General features: G+C 55.6%; 8 protein-coding genes across 8 annotated transcripts; 4 read left to right on the forward strand and 4 right to left on the reverse strand.

Annotated features, from left to right (window-relative positions):
• Window positions 1–287: 287 nt before the first annotated feature.
• Window positions 288–1,709, forward strand: EX895_005356 (uncharacterized protein; the record flags this gene model as incomplete). Its single annotated transcript, XM_029885948.1, has 1 exon — window positions 288–1,709. One exon carries the CDS (start codon window positions 288–290, stop codon window positions 1,707–1,709), a length of 1,422 nt encoding a protein of 473 aa, XP_029737800.1.
• Window positions 1,710–2,515: 806 nt separating this feature from the next.
• On the forward strand, window positions 2,516–3,160 carry EX895_005357 (uncharacterized protein; the record flags this gene model as incomplete). Its single annotated transcript, XM_029885949.1, has 1 exon — window positions 2,516–3,160. The coding sequence occupies one exon, from the start codon at window positions 2,516–2,518 to the stop codon at window positions 3,158–3,160; it is 645 nt and encodes a 214-aa protein (XP_029737801.1).
• A 441-nt stretch (window positions 3,161–3,601) lies between these two features.
• On the reverse strand, window positions 3,602–4,579 carry EX895_005358 (uncharacterized protein; the record flags this gene model as incomplete). Its single annotated transcript, XM_029885950.1, has 1 exon — window positions 3,602–4,579. The coding sequence occupies one exon, from the start codon at window positions 4,577–4,579 to the stop codon at window positions 3,602–3,604; it is 978 nt and encodes a 325-aa protein (XP_029737802.1).
• A 535-nt stretch (window positions 4,580–5,114) lies between these two features.
• Window positions 5,115–6,347, reverse strand: EX895_005359 (uncharacterized protein; the record flags this gene model as incomplete). Its single annotated transcript, XM_029885951.1, has 1 exon — window positions 5,115–6,347. The coding sequence occupies one exon, from the start codon at window positions 6,345–6,347 to the stop codon at window positions 5,115–5,117; it is 1,233 nt and encodes a 410-aa protein (XP_029737803.1).
• Window positions 6,348–9,624: 3,277 nt separating this feature from the next.
• On the reverse strand, window positions 9,625–10,935 carry EX895_005360 (uncharacterized protein; the record flags this gene model as incomplete). The annotated part of the gene is made up of 1 exon (XM_029885952.1): window positions 9,625–10,935. The coding sequence occupies one exon, from the start codon at window positions 10,933–10,935 to the stop codon at window positions 9,625–9,627; it is 1,311 nt and encodes a 436-aa protein (XP_029737804.1).
• A 6,237-nt stretch (window positions 10,936–17,172) lies between these two features.
• EX895_005361 (uncharacterized protein) lies at window positions 17,173–18,428 on the forward strand (the record flags this gene model as incomplete). Its single annotated transcript, XM_029885953.1, has 3 exons — window positions 17,173–17,315; window positions 17,408–17,452; window positions 17,570–18,428. The coding sequence occupies 3 exons, from the start codon at window positions 17,173–17,175 to the stop codon at window positions 18,426–18,428; spliced, it is 1,047 nt and encodes a 348-aa protein (XP_029737805.1).
• A 1,070-nt stretch (window positions 18,429–19,498) lies between these two features.
• Window positions 19,499–21,468, reverse strand: EX895_005362 (uncharacterized protein; the record flags this gene model as incomplete). The annotated part of the gene is made up of 4 exons (XM_029885954.1): window positions 19,499–19,986; window positions 20,091–20,286; window positions 20,368–20,461; window positions 20,570–21,468. 4 exons carry the CDS (start codon window positions 21,466–21,468, stop codon window positions 19,499–19,501), a joined length of 1,677 nt encoding a protein of 558 aa, XP_029737806.1.
• Window positions 21,469–22,752: 1,284 nt separating this feature from the next.
• Window positions 22,753–24,157, forward strand: EX895_005363 (uncharacterized protein; the record flags this gene model as incomplete). Its single annotated transcript, XM_029885955.1, has 3 exons — window positions 22,753–22,767; window positions 23,381–23,597; window positions 24,126–24,157. The coding sequence occupies 3 exons, from the start codon at window positions 22,753–22,755 to the stop codon at window positions 24,155–24,157; spliced, it is 264 nt and encodes an 87-aa protein (XP_029737807.1).
• Window positions 24,158–24,521: the final 364 nt, after the last annotated feature.

Genomic DNA, 24,521 nt, shown 5'->3' on the forward strand with positions numbered 1-24,521 from the left:
ACGAAATACACAATGGCGACCTGGACGATGCTTCGTCACGCGATGTACGCGGTATTCTCTCGAGTCGCTGCGTAGCCGACCTGCTCCGACCCTTGTCACTTTACGCAAACAACACCGGCGGCCAATTATCCAATCGTCTCGAGCTGGACACGGACGATATTGAGGATCTGGTGGATTCGGACGCCGAGATCCTGCAGACCGTCGCCACGCTCATCGAGTCGTGCGCCGCCGAAGATGCCGAGTTCCGTCAAGGTGCCGTTCGACGTATTCAGGCCGTTGACAACTCGATGGAAAGCGAGTCCCAGTCTGGTCTGGATATGCTCATGTCGTTTGTGGAAAAGGCAGAACTTCCGCGCGAATGGGTTCGGGATTTTGCCGCGACCTCTGCCGACGACGACAAAGCGGCGGCTTCTACGGAAGATGTGCAAGCTGCCGAAGAGATGCGCAAGGTGTTTGCGCAGGTCAAGGCCAACGTCGCCCGCGCCGTCGTGGCCATCTCGGGCGACGACACCAATATGGTCGAGCTTTTCAGCGGGTCATCTGGTTTCATCGGTCGACTCAAAGCATGGATTCGATACGACCCAAAGACGCGCGACGATGTGGTCAGCTGTGGCATGTTGGCGCTGGGCAATTTAGCCAGAAGCGATGCCCACTGCCTCAGCCTGGTGCAAGAGCACGAGCTTGCTCCCTTCTTGGCGTCGTTCTTGGCGCAGGCGGACGACATTAAGGTCGCACACGGCTTGGTGTCGCTGCTCAAAAATTTGTCGATCCCGGCGGCGAACAAGGCGATAATTGGACAGCTGGGAGTCATTGATGCTGTGGTGCGCTTCTTGAACCGCGACAAGGACATGGTGCAGCCTCTTCAGTTTGCGACAGTGGGCCTGCTCAAGCATCTGTGCGCTGGTGTCACGGCGAACGCGGTCCGCTTTGTCGATGGCGACAGAGGCAGCAGCCGCCGTGGTGATTCGCTTAATGCGCTCATCGATATGATCCAGCGCATCGACGATGTGCCCACTAAGATGGAGGCGACGCGTGTGCTGGTGAACGTGGTCAAGAGTCTCTGGACAAGCGCACGCAGCAGTGACAGCAGCGAGGCTCCGGCACTCACGGAAGAAGCCGTGCTCGCAGCGCGGAGCCGAGTGGTGCGAAGGGACGTAATCCAGGCGCTGGCCGAGATGGTGCGAACGAGTCCCAAGTATCCCGTGCTAGTCAATGAGGGTGTCATTGCATTGACCTTGGTGGGGAGCGACAGGATGGGCGCCGAGCTGGTGAGCTTGTCGCTGCTTGCTGAGCCCAACAAAGCGAAAGCAGACGAGGACGAGGACGAAGCGATGGCATCGGACAACGAGATGGATGCATTGCGCACATCGCGTCGACGATCGACGGTGGACAGCTCTGCCTCGACGTCGTCACATCCTTTGCCGCCGCCCGAGCGCGCGCTGGACATGGTCAATCTGGTGCTGGCGAGACGAGATGCGCGCATGCCTCCGCAATTTGCAAGCAATGCTTGCGCACTTGTTTTGAGCTTATGCCATGCAACGCAGGGGGCGACGAGCAGCACGGGGGCAGTGGGGCAAGAGGCGGTCGGGCGTGTCGCTACACAAACGCAAGCGGCGTTACAACAGCTCAAGGATCAGGGGCCTACGGAAGCGCTCTCTGCTGCTGCTGATGCGTTGGAGGCTGTGTCCAAGGCGGCCGTTGCTGCCTGAGAGAAGCAATACAGTTGGATAACGGACTCAATCAAAGCAGCTGCGTGGTGCTCGTGTGGTGAATTGATATGTAGAGGACGTGCTGCCTTGAGGCTGAATGGAACGCTTAGCTTCGAACCTGAATGTGTACAGTATGTGAAGTCCGCTTTGGAAACGAGCGAATCGGTGATCGTAATCCCTTTTGTTTTCCAAATTTGGCAACCACTCTCGGGCGGTCTCGCAGTGCCGTTTCGGGGCAACGGCTGACGTAGTGTTGTATGCGAAAATTCGAACAAATTCGAGGGGCACACGCGTGGCTCGTCAACCTACGGTTTGTGGTGAGGCGTTTCCTCTGCCTCTTCTATGGATGGAATGCACGATCTCGCTTCGGATCGGTCAATGGACGTGCAGCTAGCTGCCGTTCTGCTGCTGGCTGCTGGCTGCGTTGTCGAAATTTCCTGTCACCGAGTGAGCGAGCGAGCGAGCGAGAGATGCTCTTCACTTCCTGCAGTTCACAGCGCGTAATCGAGAAGCCTGATGCCTTCTTCCGTATCTGCGTCGCGGATCGTCAAGCTTTTCTTGAATCCATCACCACCATCATCGCCGTCACCGACCCGCTTGGTCGCAGAAAGCAGCAGCGCAGTAGCATTCAATTGTTTCCTCTTGCGCTCGTCGCGTCCCTTGTCCCTGTCGCCAACCCACGACCGTTCGATTTTTGCATTTCACCAGTGCGCGGCTTCTTTCATTACCCCAACATCCTCGTCATTCGCCGCATAATCAACAGCATTCCATCTTGGACCGCCTCAGCTCGTGGCATTCATCCTACCATGTCGCGGCACACTTCGTCGACGCTCTCTTTGGTTCTCGCGATCACATCCTTGGCGCTATCCTTCTTCGCCTCCACAGCATCAGCCCAAGACCTGACTTTCACCCAGAATGTCACCTCGTTGATGGGCACCTGGTCCTCCGGCTCGCAAAACGTCACTACGGGCCTCGAATTTTTCAACCCGATCACACAGGAGTTCAAGCTCCCCGCCACCGCGGGCATCTCGTACTCGTTCACCGACGACGGCTTTTTCGAAGAATCGCGCTACCAGTTTACCTCGAACGCCGTCACCAATCGTTGCTTTAAGGCGTCGCTCATCTGGCAGCATGGCACCTATGCCTTCCACCCAAACGGATCCATCACGTTGACGCCCTTCCCTGCCGATGGGTATATCCAGGTGCTCGACCCGTGCGGTGCGCAGACCAGCTCCATCTATCACTACTCCGAGTTCGAGCTGATCAGCTCGTGGTACATCTTCCAAGACAACCACCCTGGGTTCATGGCGAGTGGCACTTCTGCGTACGCCGCACAGCTTATGCAGTTCGACGGACAGAAGATGCCACTGTTATCGCTTCGCAACCGTCCACCCAACATGCTGCCGACAAGACAGCTCTTCCAGCAGGTGCTCAACGATGCCCATGCGTAGAAAGAACCAAGATCGTATAGCCGCCAAGTGGTGGTTTCTCCCTTCATTTAACGGACACTTGCAAAGTATACCTCCCACACAATCGCGCATTTACCGCCGCGTTGCCTTTCCCTGTCGTTCCTTTCATTTCGCTTTTTGTTTCGCTGCCTTTTGCATGTTCTTGCTTTCTTTCAACAGTGTTCAGTTTATTCGACTTGTTTGCGGCTGACCTTTGCGCTGTTTGCTGGTTTGTTGTGCGCAGAGACAAAGCGCTGGGATTGACCTCCTGTGCAAGTGATAGGATCTGGATATGAAGGGGGGAAACGGCACACAGCAAAGCGGGCCTGTCACTCTGTTGAGTGAAGGCCGCGTCCGCACGAGTTGAGAATGCATTGTCCATATTGGCGGCGATACATGATGCTTACAAAGGCCTTGTGGTGTCCGTCCGAGAGCGAGAAGCGATCACGAATCCGCCTGCTTCCACACGTTGGCCTCTGCCGACGCATCCGTCCCTTTGTTTGCAGCGGCATCTTGGTCGTCGTCGTAGTCGTCATCGTCGTCGATAGAGAATAGGTCCTGCTTGCGTACAGACGCAGCACTCGCCGACGAAGACCCTTCCCCGGGCGACTGCCTTGTCAAAGACGGCTGCGACGAGGAATGCGTATCCAGATCGACGCTGTCGTCCCAGATATTGCCATCGAAGCGGGTCTTTTTCTTTCCCGCGCTCCTTCCCTCGCCATTGGACTGTTTGAGACTGGACCGAAGCCCGCCTGCTGCCTGCGCGCCGTTCCGTACGCTGTGCAGCTCCTGCTCCTCATCCTCCGCCTCGTCCAGATCGCCATAGTCTTCGATATCGAGCGGCGCATACAACCTTTCCAACTCCCTCCTCGCACGATATCGCTTCTCCAAGTGATACGAAAAGAAGAGCCCCAACGAGCTCCCCAATAGATTCGCTACGATATCGCCCCACTGAAACACCTTGTACGGCAGCAGGCTCTGGACGATCTCGCTTCCAATGCCGCCCACGACAAAGCATGTGAGCGCAGTGAGAATGAGCGACGCGTTGCGCCACACATAACTCGCCCGGGCCGGCTCATCGACGTCCCAGATCATGTAGAACATGGCCGTGGCGAGGAAGAAGCATACGAAATGTAGGATCTTGTCGTTGATCCGGATCCACGTCTGTCCGCGAGGGTGGAAGCCGAGGATGCCAAGGAAGATGAGATCGAGGATGTTGAGCACTACAAAAGCGGGGCGGATGCGCAGCGGGAGCAGAGACTGTGATGAAGAGGAGGGCGCGAGCGAGATCCGCACCGAGCGCAGCAGCAGCTGTTGCAGGATCGAGAAGCGCGCGGATAGCGGCCCAGTTCGAGGCGAGATGAGCGTGACTACATCGTCTTTGAATCGTGACCACCCGGAGGCTGTCTCGAGTCGCGGCATCGTGTTTGCTCTGCGGACTGGAACGAGTGATGCTGCTTGGGTGGACGCTGGAGGATCGTTGGACGCCTGCAGAGAAAATGGCCGTAGTTGAAGCTGTCGTATTCAGGTCCGGAGAGTTGCTTCGACTGTGACCAGCACGCCGTCAAGATAGCTGTGACCGAGTCTGCGGAAGGGGAAAGCCTGGAGTGTTACGTGCAGCCTCGATTTCTCCGTGCACGCAGTTGACCGAGGTATGCCCGAGAGTAAGCAAAAGGCAGCGATGGTGGTGGTGGTGGAAGGAAGGAAGCATGGCGTGAGTTGCACCGTGGCGCCAATTTTCAAGCTGGCTCGTTCGCTCGCGTGGCCTCAGCGCTCTCCGCTATTCAGGGTCCAAGCTCCTTCTCTCTTCTTCACCCAGCACACCCTCCTTCGCAACATCACTCGCGCCTCAAGGCCGTTACGATATCGCCATGCACGTTAGCACACACATCTTGAAGACCGGGTCCGGCGACTTTTCCTGACCCCACACAAAGACCAACGGTGACAATGCGAATAACTACGGCTTGCTCAAACGCGGAAAGTGACCTTGGACCGTGTCGTCGACGCCGCTTCCACCAGCAGTGTTCGACTCTTGACCGTACAGTACTCCCGCCAAATGTTCCGGCATGGGCTCTTGCGTGACCGTGCGCTCTTCAATAATGTTAACGATCCCAGCAGCGCCTTTGTTACGACCATCATTCTGCGCCTCGAGATCATCGTGCGAAGTTGTCGTGCCAAAGCTCTTGACGTCCGCAGACGAGTGGACATCCTTCTGCACACCGTAGCTCAACGAGGCGACGCCATGCGAGTGAACAGCAGTGGCATCTTTGGACGATGCAGTGCTTCGGGTGGCCAGCGAAGAGTGCAGTTGGCTCGAACGCTTGAAGAAACGGGTCAACTTTTCGACACTCGAGCCGCTGAGCGACGACGGGTTGAGCTGCAAAGAATCGACGCCGTCTGCATTGGGTTTGGCTTCGTCGGCGAGGTGCACGTAGAGGCGTGTCGAGCACATGACGCAGACGGTGGCACTCGGGATGGCGCAGACGAGCGACATGACTGGGTTGAGATTAGCTAGCGTCAACCCGGCCACGAGCGAGTTGATGAGGAACGTGGCGAGGAAGTACTGAAACCCTTGCTTGACGAGAACCGCGCCGATGCGAGAGCCGCCGTTCATGCGGATCACGCCTACCACCGTGAGCGCCATGACGACAAAGTCATAGATGATGGTCACAATGTACTTGATCGCATACTGCTTGGACATGTGCGTAAACGTGCACGCTCCTTCCTGCCACATGTTGCCGCCGCCCGCTACCCAGGCGGCTTCGATGTCGTTGACCCCCTCCATCCAGGCCGCGAGTAGACCCAACGTCATCACGCCCAATAGCACCGACACGGTCTTTCGCGTCCTACCGCCGAAAACGCACACGGCCCGGAACGCAAGCAGCATCGAAGACGATACAGTGATAAGGCCCATCTGCGCCTCAATGGCGTATAGCGTGCCCCTGCAGTCGATCTCGGTGTCAGTGATGACAAGCACAATGATCGAGATCAGGTACGACCAGGTAGATAGCTTGCTGAGCAGGTAAGGAAGTTGCGGCCATCGTCGCTGTCGTTTGCCAAAGATGATCGAGAGGTCGAAGGGGAGGTACTGGAGCGTGTCGTAGCCGAAGATGCCGATGCAGAGCCACATGAGTGCCGTGGCGGCGTAGAAGGCTTGCGCCATGACTGCGGGCGAGCTCCAGTCGGTCATAGTAACCAAGGAGTAGAGACGAGGGGAGCAAGAGTTAAGGAAAGGGGTGGTTCAACAACCTCAGGTGTTCGAGTACCGCCGTATTTAGAGGGTCTTCAGTTAGCAAGACGGCCATCGAACACGTACGGCACAAGATGATTGCTAAGCAACTGCGAGCCAGAAACAGAAGCACGATCGGAGCGAAGCCAAAGGAGCAAAGCAAGCGAGCGGACTGATCCAATCACCGGCAGCCACAGGAAAGACGGGACAGTAGGCGAGGGTATGAAGCAGTGCGGTGGCTTCGAGGTAAGAAAGCGTATTGGGAGCAGAAGGAGGGGTAAGGAGGGCTAAGACGTTGGTCAGAGTCCGGGGTCCGGGATGGTGGTGAGGAACGCTTTGGTGGTATATAGGCGAAATGGGCGGCGACTCCTGCAAGGGACGGACGTTGACAGATGCTAAGCGACTGGGCGAGCCGACACGAGCAGCGGAACAGCATCGGATAGCTTTCCGCATGAATGTTCCTCAGCAGCATCCGGACCTGCACAGGCACCCACACGCCATCAACCTCGAGCGGCGTATGAAGCGTAGCAACTGTTTGCAACGCGAGACGGCGCAGAGCAGAGCTGGAAAGCCACCCAAAACGGAAAGCAACCGAGAGGAGGGCTGCAAAGTCAAAATGAATCGTTGCGGTTGGTCCACTGTCTTTGATGGAAAAAACGTGGCTTTGACACCTGCAAGCGTCAAGGCCTTGCTTGGCATCGAGGTAAAAGATGAGACACATCATGCGCCACAATTAGATCTCACAATGACGATGTTGCAGACTGTCAGGACGCACGAGGCCGGCTCCATCCTTTTGTTGTGATGTGTTTTTGCTGCTGTCAGCCACAGCGACCGACCGAATCTGGAAAAAGGCTTGCTTTGATTGATTGATATCGGTTCCTTCCACCCGTCGCTGTTGCCTCTCTTTCTGTCCCGCTCTCCCGTCCTCCTTGTTGCTCACCCTCATGGCAATGTGCGTGTCTTCAAGCAGGCAAATGAGCTTGTTTAGACACGATCGAATCGAAGTTCATTTGAAAGGAAAGTTGCATGCGGAACCAGACTTTTTTTGTCCCAACAACCACTCCGCAGATCCCGTCTGTCGCTGTTTGAAATATTGTTGATCTGTGCCCTACAGCAACGTTGCTACATCGGACGCCATTGACTATCTGCTGGATCCCTGTCGCAAGCAATCCGTTCTCGTGCCAAGCAGCTTACTTGTTAGTGGCGAATCCACTCATTGCCAATGGATTGAGGCTATTCTCTCTTTGTCAAAAATCCCAAGTGCCACTCGAGAGTCGTGAGCCACACAACCATGCGGGCAAGAGCGAAAGCAAGCTCGGCCTGCAAGGCACGCGGAGTCCAATGGCGTTGGTCGTTGAGACAAGGGGTTCGAGACGTCAGATCATCCCTCAGGAGCGAGCACCAATGAAGTACGGAGGCCCAAGGTAGGAACGTCCCTTCTCGAGTACTTTACGGAGCGCTCACAAGGGGGTGCAATGTCGAGCACGGTATGAAAGCGTCGTTGGCAAAGCGGCATGTCTAAATCCTGCAGTTGGTACACAGATGGACTGAAACGTGTCGCTAATACAGATGACGAATCGATGAGACGCCTGCACGCCGCCAACTTGTGACTCTATGCTTAGCGCAGCCTTGAATTCAGCGTAGGTCTCGACGCTGGGTCAGTCCCAAACCCTCGACGGTGGCTTTCGCAGCGAAAAGTGTCATTGGGACCATGCATTCAGTCTCTGGCCTCGATCTCGTGACATGAAGCGTGATCTGAGCTGCGTTTACAGGAGAGCATCTCCACATGTCGCGAAGAATCGTCTCGGGTTTTAAAGTTCTTCTCAGATCGTAGGGTGCCCCTGAGATGGAAGCGGAGAACACCCGCACATGGCGGAACGGTGCCGGCAAACCTGACATGAGTGGCTCCTGCTCCCACCGCGCTGCTCTCCCGCGCGACAGCGTGTGGTGCAGCCGCGGTGACGCATCAACAGGGGCAGTCTTACCTCCCTGCCAGATGGCCATGTGCGTCTCGCTTCAGGACCAAACATTCTCACGCTTGTTGTCACGAACCCTAACAGCTCGCCTTTGGACAAGATTGCGTGTTCGCACCCGATGCTCGGAAACGACGATCCGATAGAGTGTATCCCACGTATTAGAGGCATCCTGACAGCTCGGCTGGGGTCGGCAAAACTCTCCTCTCATTTTTACCCTTCGCTTAGCGCCCTGTAGGGATGAGGGGTCTCGTGGGCACACACGCGCCCTGCTTGTCTTTTCTGCCCCTTGCATGGGTTACGTCGACGTGGGTCGAGTTTGCCACTCTGTTCGGGCTCTTTGTGTCGCTTTCCCCCACGAGGGGGGGCGTCAAGACGCCGTGAAGATGATCTTGCGTGTATTCCTAGAGAGTCCGTGCGTAGTCGTTGAAAGGAGTCCCAGTACAAGCAGACCGTGCGTTCGCAGTCGCCTCAGTGGCGCCAAACAGACTTGATCATTCCTTCTTATCGAATAGACCAGCTCAGAGCAGCTGGTATGACTCATTTCTCGACGAGAAAGTCAAGGATTGCAGTTGTTCTGCAGTCACTGACGTTGAGCTTCCGTCCATGCACGTGCCAGTGCAGCAGCGTACATTCTCGACAAAGACACTGCGCGCTCCATCTCGGCTCGCCGACCAAACTCACTTTGCCTAAGCCAAGTCTCGCACAAACAGACAGACGTCGAGGGTTTGATGGTTGTTCGCAATCTTTGATTTTGCTTTGCATTTGCAAGAGGAAGAAGAAAAAACTAAGCAGAGGAGATACTATGCGATGTAATGATGGTGATGAGGGGAGAAAAAAGATGCTAAAGTGAAAGAAAGAGGTTTGCCAACCTATAGAAAGAGAGAACGCGCTACGCATCCTTTTGTGTGAGAGTGCCCCATCAGCTGGGAGAGATTAGTGAGTGTGAGTTATGCTAAGATGATGTGGTGGTCGTGGGTCAGGAAAGAGTGTTGCCGATGACATGAACAGTTGCTAGACAGAGAGAGGGAAAACATTGCTACTTATACTTAAGACTGAGAAAAAGAAAAAAAAAATCCGGTGACCGACGGTGGTCCATCCTCTCTTTACAGCTTCGGCTGCGGCAAATGATGCTCGAGGGAAACAATCGAGTAACGCACCAGGCGTATCGATTGACCCTCTCACTGTGTGTGCATCTGCCGCGAGGCCTTCGCTTCGAGAAGTATGCGACTCAACCCGGATCCCGAGGAGGATTTGAAAAACGCCTAGTACGCAGCGGAAGACTGGTGTCCACCGAGCATCCTCGACAACAAATTCGAGCTGCTACGCACACTGCGCATCGAGTGCGAAAGGGGGATGTGTGCTTGACTCGGCTGCTGCATGTCAATGTGCGACGAGGTGCTCTTCTTGAGACTCGATGGCAACGCCTGCGAGAGGTAGCGGTGCATGGCAGAGCCCGACTTAGGACCATCCAGGTCCTCGCCGTGAGAGACCATGACGGGATGCGACTGACTCGAGGGCAACCCTGACACGGAATGCTGCTGCATGCGTGCGTCGAGCCCCTCTTGCTCCAGATAGTCGTCCTCGTAGTCGTCGTACTCTTCCGCTGATGATGAGGAAGAGCCGTTGTCGTCCGTGAGCTCGGCCTCTGACGAGGCAGAGCTGACGGTCGACTCGACCGAATCCTGTCGGCTCATCAGAGAGGAAGACTGGTAGAGCTCCTTGGGCGAGGCATCGAGCGAGTCGGGCGAGTCGTATGCAGCGGAACGGCGGTGCTGCTCGTAACGAGTTGCCTCGCTCTTCTGGTTCCAGCAGGGCACTTCGGAAGCAGGAAGGCTGCGGAGGTGAACACGACGCTCGCTGGCACGGACGTAGCGCTCGCGCTCGCGGCCACAGTCGAGACCGCGAAGGTGCATCTCGCGACGACCGGCCTCAGCACGCGTCTCGACGCGGCGGAAGAAGGGAGCAAAGTGGACCATCAGCTCGTCCTCCTCGATGCGGAGGTCATAGTCCAGAAGATAGAGAAGCTGCTTCTCCATGAGGTTGACCTCGGCCTGCGAGAAGAGGGCACCGTACTTGGTCCAGTGCTTGTTCTTTGGCGACGAGTCGTTGAGGTACTTGGCGGCGACGATGAGGGTGGCGAGGAAGACACGGTGACGAGTACAGTGCATGCCCTTGGCGACGCGGGGAAGTCTCGACCTCAAGCGATCCAGGTAGACAAGAGTGCAGAGGAGGGTAGGCACCTGGACATTGGATCGCTCGACGAGGAGGGCGATGAAGGTCTCGAGGCTGGGCAGACCGTTGATCTCGAGCTTGCCCGCTGGGTCGGCTTCAGCCGAGGCGATGGAGCGTGGTGGTGTCGCTGGTGGTGTGTCGGGAGACTGTGTCGAGCCGCACTGGATGACGTGCGCAGCCTGGTTGGCGAGGTAGACGACCATCTCGCGCGTCACTGGGCTCTTGATGAGGTCGGTGACGGCGGGGTTGTGCACCAGCTTCGGTATCAAGCTGGCAGGGTGTCGGCGGAGGAAGCCCGAGTTGAGCGCCGAAGTAGAAGTAGATGCTTGTGAGGAAGACATGGTTGGGGCGCAAGTGGAAGGAAGGTGGTGGGGAACAGTAGAAGCAGTAAGGATAGAGTGGTGCTTATAAGGCGATCGGAGATGAAAGCAGGATAGATGGGTGCGATGAGGCTGCAGTGGAAGCAGGTGACGCAGCGGAATAAGGTTGCCACAGGTAAGAAACGAGGGCTTAACTGCAATGTCGAAAGGCGGGGAGCAGAGAGAACCGATGAGCAAACAAGGAGGCGGTGGTGGAGGTGTGAGGAAGAGGCAAGCGAGGCAAGCTGGGCTGAAAGCGCGTGGATCGCGAAGGAAGCAAGGGGGGATGATCGGAATTGGTGATGTGTTTGGTAGATGCGAGGGGTCTTTTATGAAGGAAACGACAGGATGATGTAGGTGTTGGACGGGTACAGGAGGCGCGTGTCGGCAAGGGGCGAAGGAGCAAAGGCACGGTGGCAGTGAAGAGCGTCAGTAAGCGATTCTTTTTTGGCAGGCCAAGGGGGTCGTCGATGGCGAGTGAAAATGGAAGGGGCTGGCCTCGGGTATCAAAGCAGCCATGCATCGCAAGCGTATCAGCTGGACACGCAACGAGAGGCATTCAGCCGGCATACAAGGCACGACCAGCAGGATTGGGGCAGGATAAGACGCTTCGGCGACGGCGGGACGACGTGCGAAAGCGCGTACACCAGCTATCAGGGCCGAGGCGGTCAGTGGCAACGCAACGCCGGACCAAACCAAGCTTGTAAGGCGGATCGAGGCCAAGCGCCGCGCACACGGAACGCAGGCACGCAGACGTGAGCAAAGTGGCCAAATGTCGAAGGTAAGGGCATAGAGGAGCTGTGCCACTAGAGGAGCAGGGAGGCACCACATGCACGTCTGCTTGACAGGTCCGAGATGCAGGTGTGAGGGAATGAAGCACGCTAGCCGAGCTGCAGGCTGCGGGACGGAAAACCGCACAGAAGCGAGGTTTGGAAGAGGCGATGCTGCACAGGAGCACGGACAGAGGTGCATGGATGCCAGCGACCTGCATCAGACCAGTACCAGGTTGTACCACTCTCCGCATGCCACTGCAAATGGGTGGGAAAAAAGCAGGGCAAGCGAGGCGGCGTGTGGACATCCATCCATGCTTTGAACCGTCCGTCCATCGAGGCGACCAAGCCAAGAGGGCCCGCCGTCTGTAGGCAGCATATTTGCAGGCCACTAAGCGAGGCACTCGAGATGCCTTTTTGCTTGCTCTTGCACTCCAGCCTCTCCCGCCAGCCAGCCCCCTTGGTCGTGACTGTGACCCCTGGCCCGTCGCATGCCAATCCCAACGCAGGCTTGGGCTTGGGCTTGGGCCGTGGCATTGGAGATGGCACGCCGCCATCGAGCAGGCCTGCCCCTTGCGTTATGATTGCTTCCGCCATGGCTGCCCCTGATCGCCCTTTCTTTTGGAACAACAAAGCAATGCTAGCGAAACCAGGTGAGACGAGGCGGCTCTGTGCCAAACGTACAGGATCGCGGCTGTGATCAAGGAGACCGAGCCGCCTGAGAAAAGTTCGCTCTTCGGGCTGGAACGATTCCACTTCGCATGAAAGGTGCCCATCGAGACGGACATTGAAACGAGCAAATGAACCGTCGAAGCGTGCGTCTTTTGGCTCGGCGGCATTGGGCGAACAAGGGGCAACAGGAACCGTACAAGCTTTGAAGGCCGAGGCGGAGAGGTAAAGTTCAGAGCAGCTCCGACCCGGAGTGACAGCTACGTCTCGTAGGCAGCGCGTAGGCAGCGGCAGCGGACGACGAGGAGCGTGGGCAAAGCCGAGGAAGACGCAGCTACTTGCTAGCAGCGAAGACCAACCGACCAACCAACCAACCAACCAACTTTAGACTCGGGAAGCACTGAGACACGACTGCTTTTTGTGCTAGAATGCAAGCAGCACCATATGCACCGCTCGATGAATGCCCAAACCTAAAAACGAGCAAAAGGGCGAAAGACGCGAGCGAAATTCGAAATCTCTCTCCCTCTTGAATTCGCCCCTCGTTCCTCTGTTCTGGCTGGCTTGCAGTGCCGAGGCTCGCTGGTGGAGAAAGTTGAGTCTAGGCAGGACAACTGCCTAAACTGAAAATCCCGAGCGAGAGCCAATCTGCTAACGCTGCATTCCATCGCGAGATGCGCTTGCAATGAAAGCAGACGAAAGCAAGCCAGCAATGAAAGCTTAGCTAACAATGCCGTCTGCAGAACAAGCAGCGGCCCACCACCGTCCAGACAGAGAGACGAGCGAATTGCTTGCTGCGTGCACGTCGGCTTTTCCCAAGCTCTCCTGCAGTCGATCAACGCGACGCCGGACTTGATGCAGCTTGCAGTCAGTACAATGAGTGACTGTACGAGCTGATCACCGTCCTCCTGCGGGCAGCTGCCTTGTCGCCGAGCTCTACACTTGAGCCACAGGCCTACAACGTCCCCGATTGGTGCCAAAATGGTGTGCGAGCTAAGGTTTTGCAGCTCGACCACGCACCAATTTAGATCGCCGGAGCCGTCTGTACTTTATCGTCCACTCGGTCCCGATCCCGGTCGTCTGCGCATCACCCTCTCGGCGTCGAAAGAACTAGGAAGCAGGCGTCGATGATGCAGGCATCCGTGGCTCTTCATCGAACGTACACCAATCACTCACCGGCGAGCATGCTCTCCGACAAGCCCCGCCTACGCCGCCACCATTAGAGCCTGGTCACAGAGAACGACGCGTCGCGCCCAGTCCACACGCGCGTCTCTGTCTCTGACCCGCGCGCGCTCTTTGAGTGTTGGTCTCGCCACCCTCTGACAGATCGAGTCCGTCGTATCGAATTTTCTTGCTTTTCGCCAATTCATTCGGAATACGTCGATGCGATATCCAAGTCATGCTAGTTTGCCCGTCCATCAAGAAACAATGGTGGCGCGGGCAAATCAGCATGGCCATGAGTAGCATGAAAGCTTTCCGCGAGCTCTACTCCAAATAGAGCTGGCCTCGACACGGACAACACTCGAGCATGAAGTGGCGTCCGGTCCGGCACTAGAGTCGTCGCATGAACTTGAACGTGGGAAACGGCCAATGCAAGCGGAGCGCGTCCAGAGCCACAGCAGCGCAAAAGCAACCAAGCGATCGCCTCGCCAAAAGAGCACCGACATGGGGCCATATTTTTCCCATGCCACGCATCTTTCTCTTGCTCTTCTTTGCAGATTCCAGCTCCGCTAATCGCCCACGCGGCGCCGTCGCCGAGATGGTGGCATTGCGGCTCGAGGGTGTTGCTTGCCACGCACAAAATTGTGGCGCTCCTCATAGGTCGGACCTAGATTCGCTGCTCTATGACACCTCGGCAGCCAAGCTACAGCGTCACCGCTAGCACACGAGGCACTCTGCACCGCAATCGCTCGCCTCTCGCAAACAACGCGTTCCTAGCAAGATCGCACTCCGCCGCATGCTTCCGTCTACCCTTCTATGCCTGCCACGCGGCGTCGAGCCCAACACCATGCAGGTCCTGCTTGTCGCTCTGCAGCTTTCCGACGCAGCGTCTGATGGTAACCTTGCATAGCGCAAGTACGACTCGACGTTTTCCTGTCTCGCTTACCTCCTGGATATCACGGCAGCCCGAACGGAAATTGAAGATCGAACTCTTTCACTCACCTTGATATTGTGGGCGCAGTTGTGCACCGTTTGTGTGATGGTCGGTAGATAGACGGCGAAGGACACGTCAATCCGAGGAGATCGACAGGAGGCTGGTCGAGAAAGATGAGATCGGTGCAGCACAAGTGCAGATGAATCTCTACTTTCACTTTCGACTCTGGCTCGGGTCCGGTCTCTCTTTCTCTTTTGTGCAGCTTTCCGTCTAATTGGATCTCTCGGTCGTGGCAAATGTTCAGGTCGGAGTCAACGGTGCAGATGCAGGTGCAAGGGCGACAGGTGTTGGTTGCAGGTGTCTCGCACAGCAAAGATTGCTAGTGTTGGAGAGACTCAAGTGCAGTCAAGGCTACCGGAGTCTTGTGCGATGCGGGAATGGTGGATGAGCGTCCCAGCTGATCAAGGGAGGAACTGCCGCTGCAAGGGGCTTCGCCTAGTAAGCTTAACAAACAAAGCACCGCGGTGAAGGACTTTGAATTTTAGAGCTCACGTCGTGGTTGGCGAATGTATTTGCAAAGCTGATGGGCGCTTTACTGGTGATCCGGTTGGCAAAAAGATCCCAGCGAGGGCAGCTGTAGTGATAAGCAGAGCTCGAGCCAGTCGAGTCCTTGCGATCGATACAAAGGGAGGAAAAGCGCAGAGAAAGAGAGGGTCGAGAAAAGGAGGTCGAGGTAGAGAAGTGAAAGAAAGAGGCTTGCAAATGTCGAGAGCAAAAGTAAAGATTGGCGAACAACGTTGGGATGGTGGGAGTACGGAAGCAAGCTTCGACCTCTTTTGCTTTCAAGAAGGTCCTTCTGGGAACGGCAGGTTCATCTGACTTTGTCGTGGCCGGCCCAGGGGGCTCGCACGCATAGCAGCTGATAGGCCGGGCACTCGTCTACAGTGCTTCTGTCTGCTGCAAAAGCAAGTCAACCAGACGGCCCACAGGGGCAGTGATGGGCGAATCATCCAACTTGGCAGCTGCAGGCCATAGTCTGCGGCGTTCAAACATCGCAACGTCAGGCTTCGGATAGGCTCGTAAATGCGAGACGTCGTCACGAGCAAGCTGACGAGGAGAACGAAGGAGATTCTCGCTCAACTCTTGAGAGACATGGCGGCGACAAGCTAGGCTGTATGAAGCAGTAGTGCAGCTCTGTCGCTCCTTGTGTACGAGACATTGGATGGGCCTGATCGAACGTCAGGAGCGGAGCGGGATGCGGGTTTGGACCCTTGAACGCAATCGCAAAGTAACACGGCTGGCGGGACATGTCAAAATACAAAAATCCAGCATCACGCGGCGGGTCTTTCGGCCGTTACACTCGCGCGACTTTTCTGGCTTGCTGCTGCTGCTGGCTTGGTGAAGGATCGAGGGCAGTTTTGTTAGTTCGGGGTTGTTCCTGGGCGGTAGCTATCTGTTCTTTGGCAGAAAGCAATGACCCGGGAACGTGTACGAGAGGCCCCTTTTCGGCGTCTCCTGGCTGGTATCAAAGGTTGAACGTCGTCGTATAATTTCGTAGCCATCTTTTTTTGGCCGACATTTTGAGATCCAGCAAAATCATATGCGAGTCAAGTTCACGGCACCACTACGACCAGTTCAGATCAAGTATTCATAAATGGCTGGAACCAGAGACGACAAGAAGACTGCAATCTCGCCACACAGACGCGAAGCCGCTACAGACAAGCAAGGCATCAACGGTGGAAAGAAAGAACGAGCGCCAAGCTCACTAGCCGTGAAAAGGCAGACCCGATCGACGGTCTACCGGCCCGATTCATAAGGTTCACAGCTTAGGACCCGATCAGACCCGAATTCGACAAAGGAAAGATCCGCTTTACAGTGTTACTGTACCCGTCTGGCTCGCCTCCCGTCTGGAAGACCTCTGAGGCATGAATTCGCGACCGTCACCACCTGCTCCAACATGCGGAACACGGTCCGGATGCGCGCCGTGGAGAGGGTTCGAATCGAATCTAGATCGGGTATCGTCGCTCACCTTCCTCGCTCGCATTTTCGCCCAGCAAAGCAAAGGCAGGATATCCCTCGCAGTGTGGACACATCCTATACAGCACAGCAAAGTAGAAGTCCAACTACAAGCTTGGCGGCGGATGCGGCGCGGTCAAGCGTCCGCAAGCGTCGAATTAGCCACGGCGACGAACTTGGTCGAAGCAGGCAGGTCGGGGATGGAAAAGGATCGGGAGATGGACGTGGAGCCAGGGTGGAAGGCCGCTTGGTCCGGTCACCTCCGCAAGACAAGGCGGACAGCAAGCGGCTTTCAACCGCTCCGGGACACTCCACACACTGTCCCGCGACCCCAGTAAATTCACACTGAATACGTCAAAGACGACAGTTGGCAGTCTGACTAGTGTGCTCGGACCCTTGCGCTTTCAGCTGGCAGTCCGCCTGCGGGCTCAAGGAACAGCAGGTGAATAATTGATTAGCCGCAGCTTCACTCGCTTGTCCGGGCGAAGCTCGACTGCAAGCAACATTAATAACCGGACTCGATCGGAAAGCAGGTCCACAAGACTGTCCAAGCATCTCGTCCCAAGCATCTCGTCTTTCTCTGTCACACCATCATTATCACACCAACTCGCCCGCTCGCACACGGACAAACCCTATCCACGCAAAATAGATATTCACACAGACACTCTCAAGATGGGCGCCGACGACTACTCTCCTCCCTCCACCGACCTCATCACCCTCACTCGCCATGTTTTGAACGAAGGCTTCACACGCAGGGAACAGAGTGCTGCTAGCGGTGACCTCACCATCCTGCTCAGCTCGCTCCAGACCACTTGGTGAGTATTCCGCCTGATTTCTCAACCTGTCTCACAGCGAAGACGCACGCTAACGCCGAGCTTCTTCCCGTGTCATTTTCTCAACCCCGCAGCAAGTTCATCGAGAGCAATGTCCGAAAGGCCAGTCTGATCAACCTGTAAGTGTCACTGCAGAGCTCGCACCGCTGTGTCACTGAGTCGTCTCTTCGTGCACAGACACTGACGAATAGTATACTCCTCTGCCAATCACCCCCTCCTCCCTCTAAATGCAACAGCATCGGCGCTGCAGGTGCCACCAACGTCCAGGGCGAGGACCAGAAGAAGCTCGATGTCCTCTCCAACGAGATCATGATCAACGCATTGCGAGCCTCGGGCAAGACCGCTGTCCTCGTATCCGAAGAAGATGACGACGCCATCTTTGTCGGCGAGAAGCACGACGGTCCCACCTTCGAGTCCACAAAGGGCAAGTACTGCGTCGTCTTTGACCCGTTGGACGGCTCCAGTAACATCGACGCCGGTGTCAACATCGGCACCATCTTTGGTATCTACCTTGTCAAGGATGGATCCAAGGGTACCCTCGATGACGTACTCCGACCCGGTCGCGAGATGGTCGCTGCCGGCTACTGCATGTACGGCTCCTCCGCCAACCTCGTCCTCACCACCGGCAACGGCGTCAACGGCTACACACTCGACAACCAGATCGGCGAGTTCATCCTCACCCACCCCAACATCACGATCCCCAGCCGCGGCAAGATCTACTCGATCAACGAGGGCAACAGCATGTACTACTACGAGCCCGTTCTCAAGTACCTCGAGAGCATCAAGTACCCCAAGGCCGAGGGTGCCAAGCCCTACTCGGCTCGTTACATCGGTTCCATGGTCGCCGACGTCCATCGTACCCTGCTGTACGGCGGCATTTTCATCTACGCAAGCGACAAAAAGAGCAAGGACGGCAAGCTTCGCATGCTTTATGAAGCCTTCCCTATGGCATTCATTACCGAACAGGCTGGCGGTCTCGCCACGACAGGTACAGAGCGCATTCTTGACATCCAGCCAACAAGTATTCACCAACGATGTCCCGTATTCCTCGGTTCCAAGGACGACGTCGAGGACCTGCAGAAGTTTTTCAAGTGATTGCAGCTCGATATTGCTCCGCGATCTATCTGCGACTCCACCATGCATGCCACAACCTTCAGAATCAAGTATCTGTTCCCTCGTAGCCAAATGCGTGGGTTTGTGCCCGATGAAAGTCGCCGGAATTGTGAAGTTGTGCTCGCTCATCTGTGCTTTCGACTTTCACGACTAGTCCGGAGGGGGACCAACTCGTCAATCAATCTACGCTGAGCTTCTCCCGTTGACTGTCGAATCAACATTTGAAGCGAGCGTGGAACATCGTGTCCAGCTAATCTTCTCCGCCGAATCTTGATGCTTTGCCTTATCACGAGCGATGACAACTGAGTGTTTGGAACTCAAGTCCTTCCGAGTCTCTGCGTCCATTGTCGACAATCGTCTTGAATCAAGTTAACTTACCAGAAGCAGCACAAGGGCCGAGGCAGTGCGGAAGGGATTGAACACACGGAAAATCCCGAATCCAAACACTACGCCTGAAGAGTATGCCAATTAACCTAGAGCGGCGAGCACACCCTCTGAACGTGACACACGAACTTGATCGAGAACGACTTTGACTGGAGCTTGACAAAGTCTCGGCGTCACACTGTCAACATCGCGATACTCGCACGCTTTCAGAGGAGGTACTTGACACGAAACTGCGAGCTGTTGTACTGACGAGAACCTGTCACGCCGTCGAGAGTCGGAACTGTTAGCTATCATCGCCTTCACGGCCTCGTCGAGATTCGTGTCCGCATCTGATCGGCCGTTTGTAGCCGGAACGTCTTAGACTGCTGCGACCCGCTCTGCAGTCTCCCCGAAGTCTGACCCGTCCCTGCGATGTGTCCTTCAATCGAACCAACTATGTCTCCACGTTTTACATTTAAGCAGCGTGCCCGGTAGAGTGCCATTCTCTGGCTTTCACAGCTCACTCCAGTACTCCACTCCTTCTGCTACAGAATGCCAGCAGATTTCATCAGAGCCTGGAGCCGATTCGCTGTTTGTTCACCTCGCACATCATGTTTCGACTTCAAGCACATTTCGTTGAAGGTGTCAATGAACAGGACGCTTCTACATAAACTAAGTCGAGCAGATGTCTACAAGCGGTACCTGAACGAACTAACTTGGTCACCTTTGAGCATCTTTGCCTCTTCCCAAGTAGCATAGGTACCTCCGCCTCCGATGTGCAATCGGCGGTAGAGCCCACCGATGAGACCTGCGCCGTGAATCTCCTGAGCTCGGATTCGCGCGGCCTCGGCTTGAAGATCCTTGCCCGAAGCCAACATTGCAGGGTCGTCAGCGAGGATAGTCTCGTTGCGCTTGCCAGCTTCGCGCTGTCGGTTCTCGTATCGCAGGCCAAAGTAGAAGATGATGTTGCAGATGATGCCGATCACGATGTAGGCGAGGACGATGGCGTGTCCCATGATGAAGCGTGGACTGGTGTTCTTGGGGTAGATGTTGGAACTGACAGCACCGTTGATGTTACCAAACGAGATGACGATGCCCAGGACGACCGATCGCACGTAAGCGCCTTCGCTGTTGTTGGCCACGATGGCGATTGTGTTTGGAATCATGGGGTAGATGCCTGTTGTGCGCGCGAGGAAAAAGGGAGCAACCAGAAGGCAACGGAGCGTGTCAGCTGCTATGTGTCTGCGGCGCCTTTGATGAACGCAGCTGTTCTATGCATACCAATAGCAGCGAGGTAGATGGCAAAGTACGAAACCCCGGGCTTGTGCTTGGGGTCGTTGGAGATCAAGATGATATAGCCCACCACACCAAGGACGGACAGGACGATGGAGTATAGTGTCCTTCGCGACGTCCGATCCGCCATGAAACCAACCACGATCGTGATAAGACATGCCACAATGTAGATTGGAATTGAAACCTGTAGGAGCGAGGGCAAAGCACTGTTAGAATCCGGACGACCTGCTGGCAAGCGACCACCACTGCGCATATGTAAACATACCAAGTTGGCCACGTTGGCCGACCACTTGACGTTGATGGCTTTCGTGATGGTAGGTGTGAACAGACTGAATGCATAGAGCGGAGCGTCGCAGCCTCTGTTGTCGTCGATGGGACGATGGACGAGATGGTGAAGAAGAATATGGGAGACTTGTCAGTTAGCTTGCACACCCAGAGTCGCTGCTTGATCATGAAAGTCAACCCACATGTAAGCGCCCATGCCCACCCATGTCTTCCAATCCAAGAAAGCCTTCCAGACATTAGCCCACCTGAAGCCCTCGCCCGCAGCTGAAAATTGTTGATCTTGTTGCAGTCTGTAGATCACGGCTCTACGTTCCGAGTCTGTCAAAAAGCTGGCGGTGTCGGGGAAATCGACACAAAGCCAGTAGCTCAACACACCGGCTAGGAATGTGAGCAACCCAATAATGATGAAGATCCAGCGCCATCCACTGTATCCGCCTACACCGTTCATCTTGTTGAGGGCGAAGGCGAGGAGGCCGCCGAAGGCTCCTGAGATAGTTGCGGCAGAGAAGAAGACAGAGGAGCGCAACCCGAACTCTGATCTTTTATACCATCCGGACAAGAGGACTTGCGCGCCAGGGAACAATCCTGCCTCGGTCACGCCCAAGAAGAAGCGAGCAACGAGCAGACCGTGGTAGTTGCGAACGAGGCCTTGAGAGAGCATGCAGATTCCGACCAGCATGGTGATGATGGGGAACCAAATCGAGGGGCGGAGTCGCTTGAGCAGGATGTTGGAGGGCACCTCGAAGAGTGCATAGGGAAAGAAGAACACAGTCAATGCCAATCCGTATTGGGTGCTAGTGAGTTTGAGCTCCTTCTCAAGTCCGTAGAGACGAGCGTTGCCGATAGCGGATCGATCCAAGAACGAGAGAAGGTAGAGGACAGAAAGCCATGGGATGAGACGTAAGTCGACCTTCCTCATGAGCTTCTTTTCGTCGACGTGCGCTGGGAAGCCTTCGCCGTCGACAGAATCGGCTGCATAGCCGCGGGACATGGTGGAGATGACTGTGCCGTCGGCATCCTTTGGCTGCGACTTGTCTTCATATCGAGAGGCGCCGTGGTCTTCGCTGTTGGGGGTCGACATGTTGGCGATGGATGTGGGGCAGAAAGACGAGGGGGCAGACGGGGTGTGAGCACGACCAAGTTGTTATATACTGCAATTATGGGGGGAGAGGTTCAAGTTCGCGTGCATTTGCAACCCGTAACGCTTGTCCTCTCTCTCATGACAAGCGTGGGGTCTCTCGTGACAAGCGTGGGGCGGATCGAGACTGGAGAAACGGGCAAGTGAGCCTCGTGGAGCCGGTAGCCTGCACTGAGCATCACGCGCATGTTCGGATAAGGCATTGCTGCATTCAAGGTGCTTGGCTTGGCGTGGGGGTGGCGTGGATAGCCGGCCGTCGCTCTGTGATTGTAGTGACGGATGGAAATTCTGTACACGCGCGTCTGTTTCGGCGACTCTCACTGATATCGTACTCGCCCCGAGCAGGGCTACCTCAAGGTCCGCAAAGCAAAGTCGAAAGTCTGCCGGTCGAGACCGAGCCAGTATCGTGCTTAAGCCTGTCCATGATGCTCTTCTTCAGCACACCACTGGTGGTCGCAAGCCAAACTGTTTCACTGCAATACATGCAAGCCCACTCAGAGCGGGACGGACTCAAGGCGCTTTGCTTTAGGTGTGACGAGCTCTGCCGTTTGACAACTCGAAGAGACAAAGCGGGGAAAGGCGCGCCATAGCTATCATAAACTCGAAGTATCTTGCTACGGCATCCGGGTCCTGGAGAAAAGCGGCGTATGATGTACAAGTAGGAACGAAACATACAGAGCTCGAGAACCACAAGCAAGACAGCTGCAAGCGGGGTACGGGGTTGCCGGGGAGGTGACTCTGGCAGACTGACGTGCAGCGCACATTTGGTTCGAAGCCAGTTCGAGCGGCGACGCTTCGATCCCACTTTCCCCGCATTTTCGCGTCCGACCTGCAAGCCCAAAGCGTTTTTAAGCACTGCAGGTCGAAGAGCTGAGTAATCGACTTTCGGGACTATTCGCTTATGTTAGACTTTGAAAATCATGAGACAGGGCCAAAGATCGTTTCTTAGTTGTTAGACTATACTTATAGATCAGTCGCTCAAGTCACGTGTACGTAGGTGGCTTTCGGTACCGAGACTGGAAATTCGAACGGTGAGCCTTCTCAGGCACAACGGAAGGCAGCAGGCAGCAGGCAGCAGGAGGCGACCTCGTTGCACAGTTGCACACACCTCTGAAAGAAGGTACAAGGTGAGCGAGCGACTTTGGAGTCAAGCAAACTGGCCACCTGCACAGAAGCCCGCCGACACCATCCTGACCTCACCACCATCACACATCACATATCGTCAAAATGGAGAACGACCGCGTAAGTTGCTGCCCTACGATCCTGATGACGAGCAGCATCATGATTAGCAGCATTAGCATGGAGGAGCGAAGGCCAGCACCGATCGACAATTTTATTCAACATACGACTTGCTTTGGCAACCCAGCTTTCCAGCATAGAGACAGCCACGCCTTCGAACTTCGGATGACGCAACGCATGAGTGTGAATGGCAAGCGACAGCATCCTCAGGAGCAATCGTCGTGTCGTAATCACATAGCGACCGCGCCTACCATCCTGCAAACGGTTAGGCAATGATGGCAGGAAACACGGGAAAAAGAGTCACGGCATTCGGTCAAGTTTTTCACGATGATATCCCAGGGCTTGATGGCGGTGTCGACTTGTATTTGCCATCTACCACTCGCTCATCAGACAAACTCGCACCTACATCTGCATACGTCCAATCGCCCCAAGACACCGTCTTTCTCACACAGTCTCGCAGCGCCATACCAACCTCGCTCCTCTGTTGCGCTTCTCTGATGCATGCTCCTGTTCTACACCGACCGATCCAACTTGGAGCCCGAGCAGTCACTGACATCTTTCACCACCATCGACATTACTTGTTTGCAATCCGTTCTCATAATTACCATATCTACAGGGTGACCTTGTTGACCTTTACGTCCCCCGAAAGTGCGCCGCCACTGGCCGCATCATCGAGGCCAAGGACCACGCTTCCGTCCAGATCGCCGTCGCTGACGTCGATTCCAACGGTCGCGTGATCCCCGGCCAGTCGACCGTCTTCCCCTTGTCTGGCTTCGTCCGCCAGCTCGGTGAGGGTGACGACTCGCTCAACCGTCTCGCCCAGAAGGAGGGTCGTAAGTATCAAACCCCATTGCCCAGTACTCGACACACGCACAATCATCAGCAGCCGCTGCCGCCACACGCATGCATAGCGTACAATAAGGGATTGTCATCAGACTAAGGGAGGAAAAACGGAGTTGGGTAGACTCGGGGATCAGCACTAAGGAAGAAGTAGACATTCCGCATGGACAACCGCCCTTGACAGTCTGCATTAGGCGCATCACACGCCCATTCGCAGGATTCCAAAACATTTTTCAAAGGAGCGAAGATCAAACTAAGCATCGGATTAAGATCTCAATGCCCGGCATGCGCCTGCAAGGGTGCATTGCCTTCAGTGGGCCCCAGAGAGTCAGACCTTTGCTACATTTCTATACGACAATCGTTTTTGTGTTGGAGAATCGGGTGGACCTGGAAGGCAGGAAGTGGGAAGCATCAGCTCGCTGTTCGATGATTGTTGCGTCTGTCCCAGCAAACCTTGTGTTCGAACAAACGCAAGACTGACCTTTGATCTTTCTATCCTCTTCCATCCAATCGCACCACAGTCCTCCGCAACGTCTGGAGCTACCAGAAGTAAATCGTCCCTTGTTCTCTCAAGTGACCATTTTCCTTCCCGGCTCTCTCACATTACATATCTAGCACTTTTTACCCCGTCCTTGTAGGACGAGGGGCTCCTGTCGCTCATCTCTGATCTCAATCGAGTTTGCGACTTTGTACACTTGCTTTGGCACAGCCTCGCCGGTTGCTGTCATTCACCTCCCAAAAATAAACCCATCAGAGACTCTTCTCATCCACGTCTTGAGTGCACCGGGCGGCATAATGAGCATTCGACAAAATCCGAACAGTGAGACAAAACCGAAATTGATTCATACAGAAAGACAGAACTGGGTCAATGATGACGGGTAGAATACATGCTGGACAAAGGTGCAGAGCGATTCACA

The sequence above is a fragment of the Sporisorium graminicola genome, chromosome SGRAM_6, assembly GCF_005498985.1.
Source record: "Sporisorium graminicola strain CBS 10092 chromosome SGRAM_6, whole genome shotgun sequence".
NCBI classification, from domain to species: domain Eukaryota; kingdom Fungi; phylum Basidiomycota; class Ustilaginomycetes; order Ustilaginales; family Ustilaginaceae; genus Sporisorium; species Sporisorium graminicola.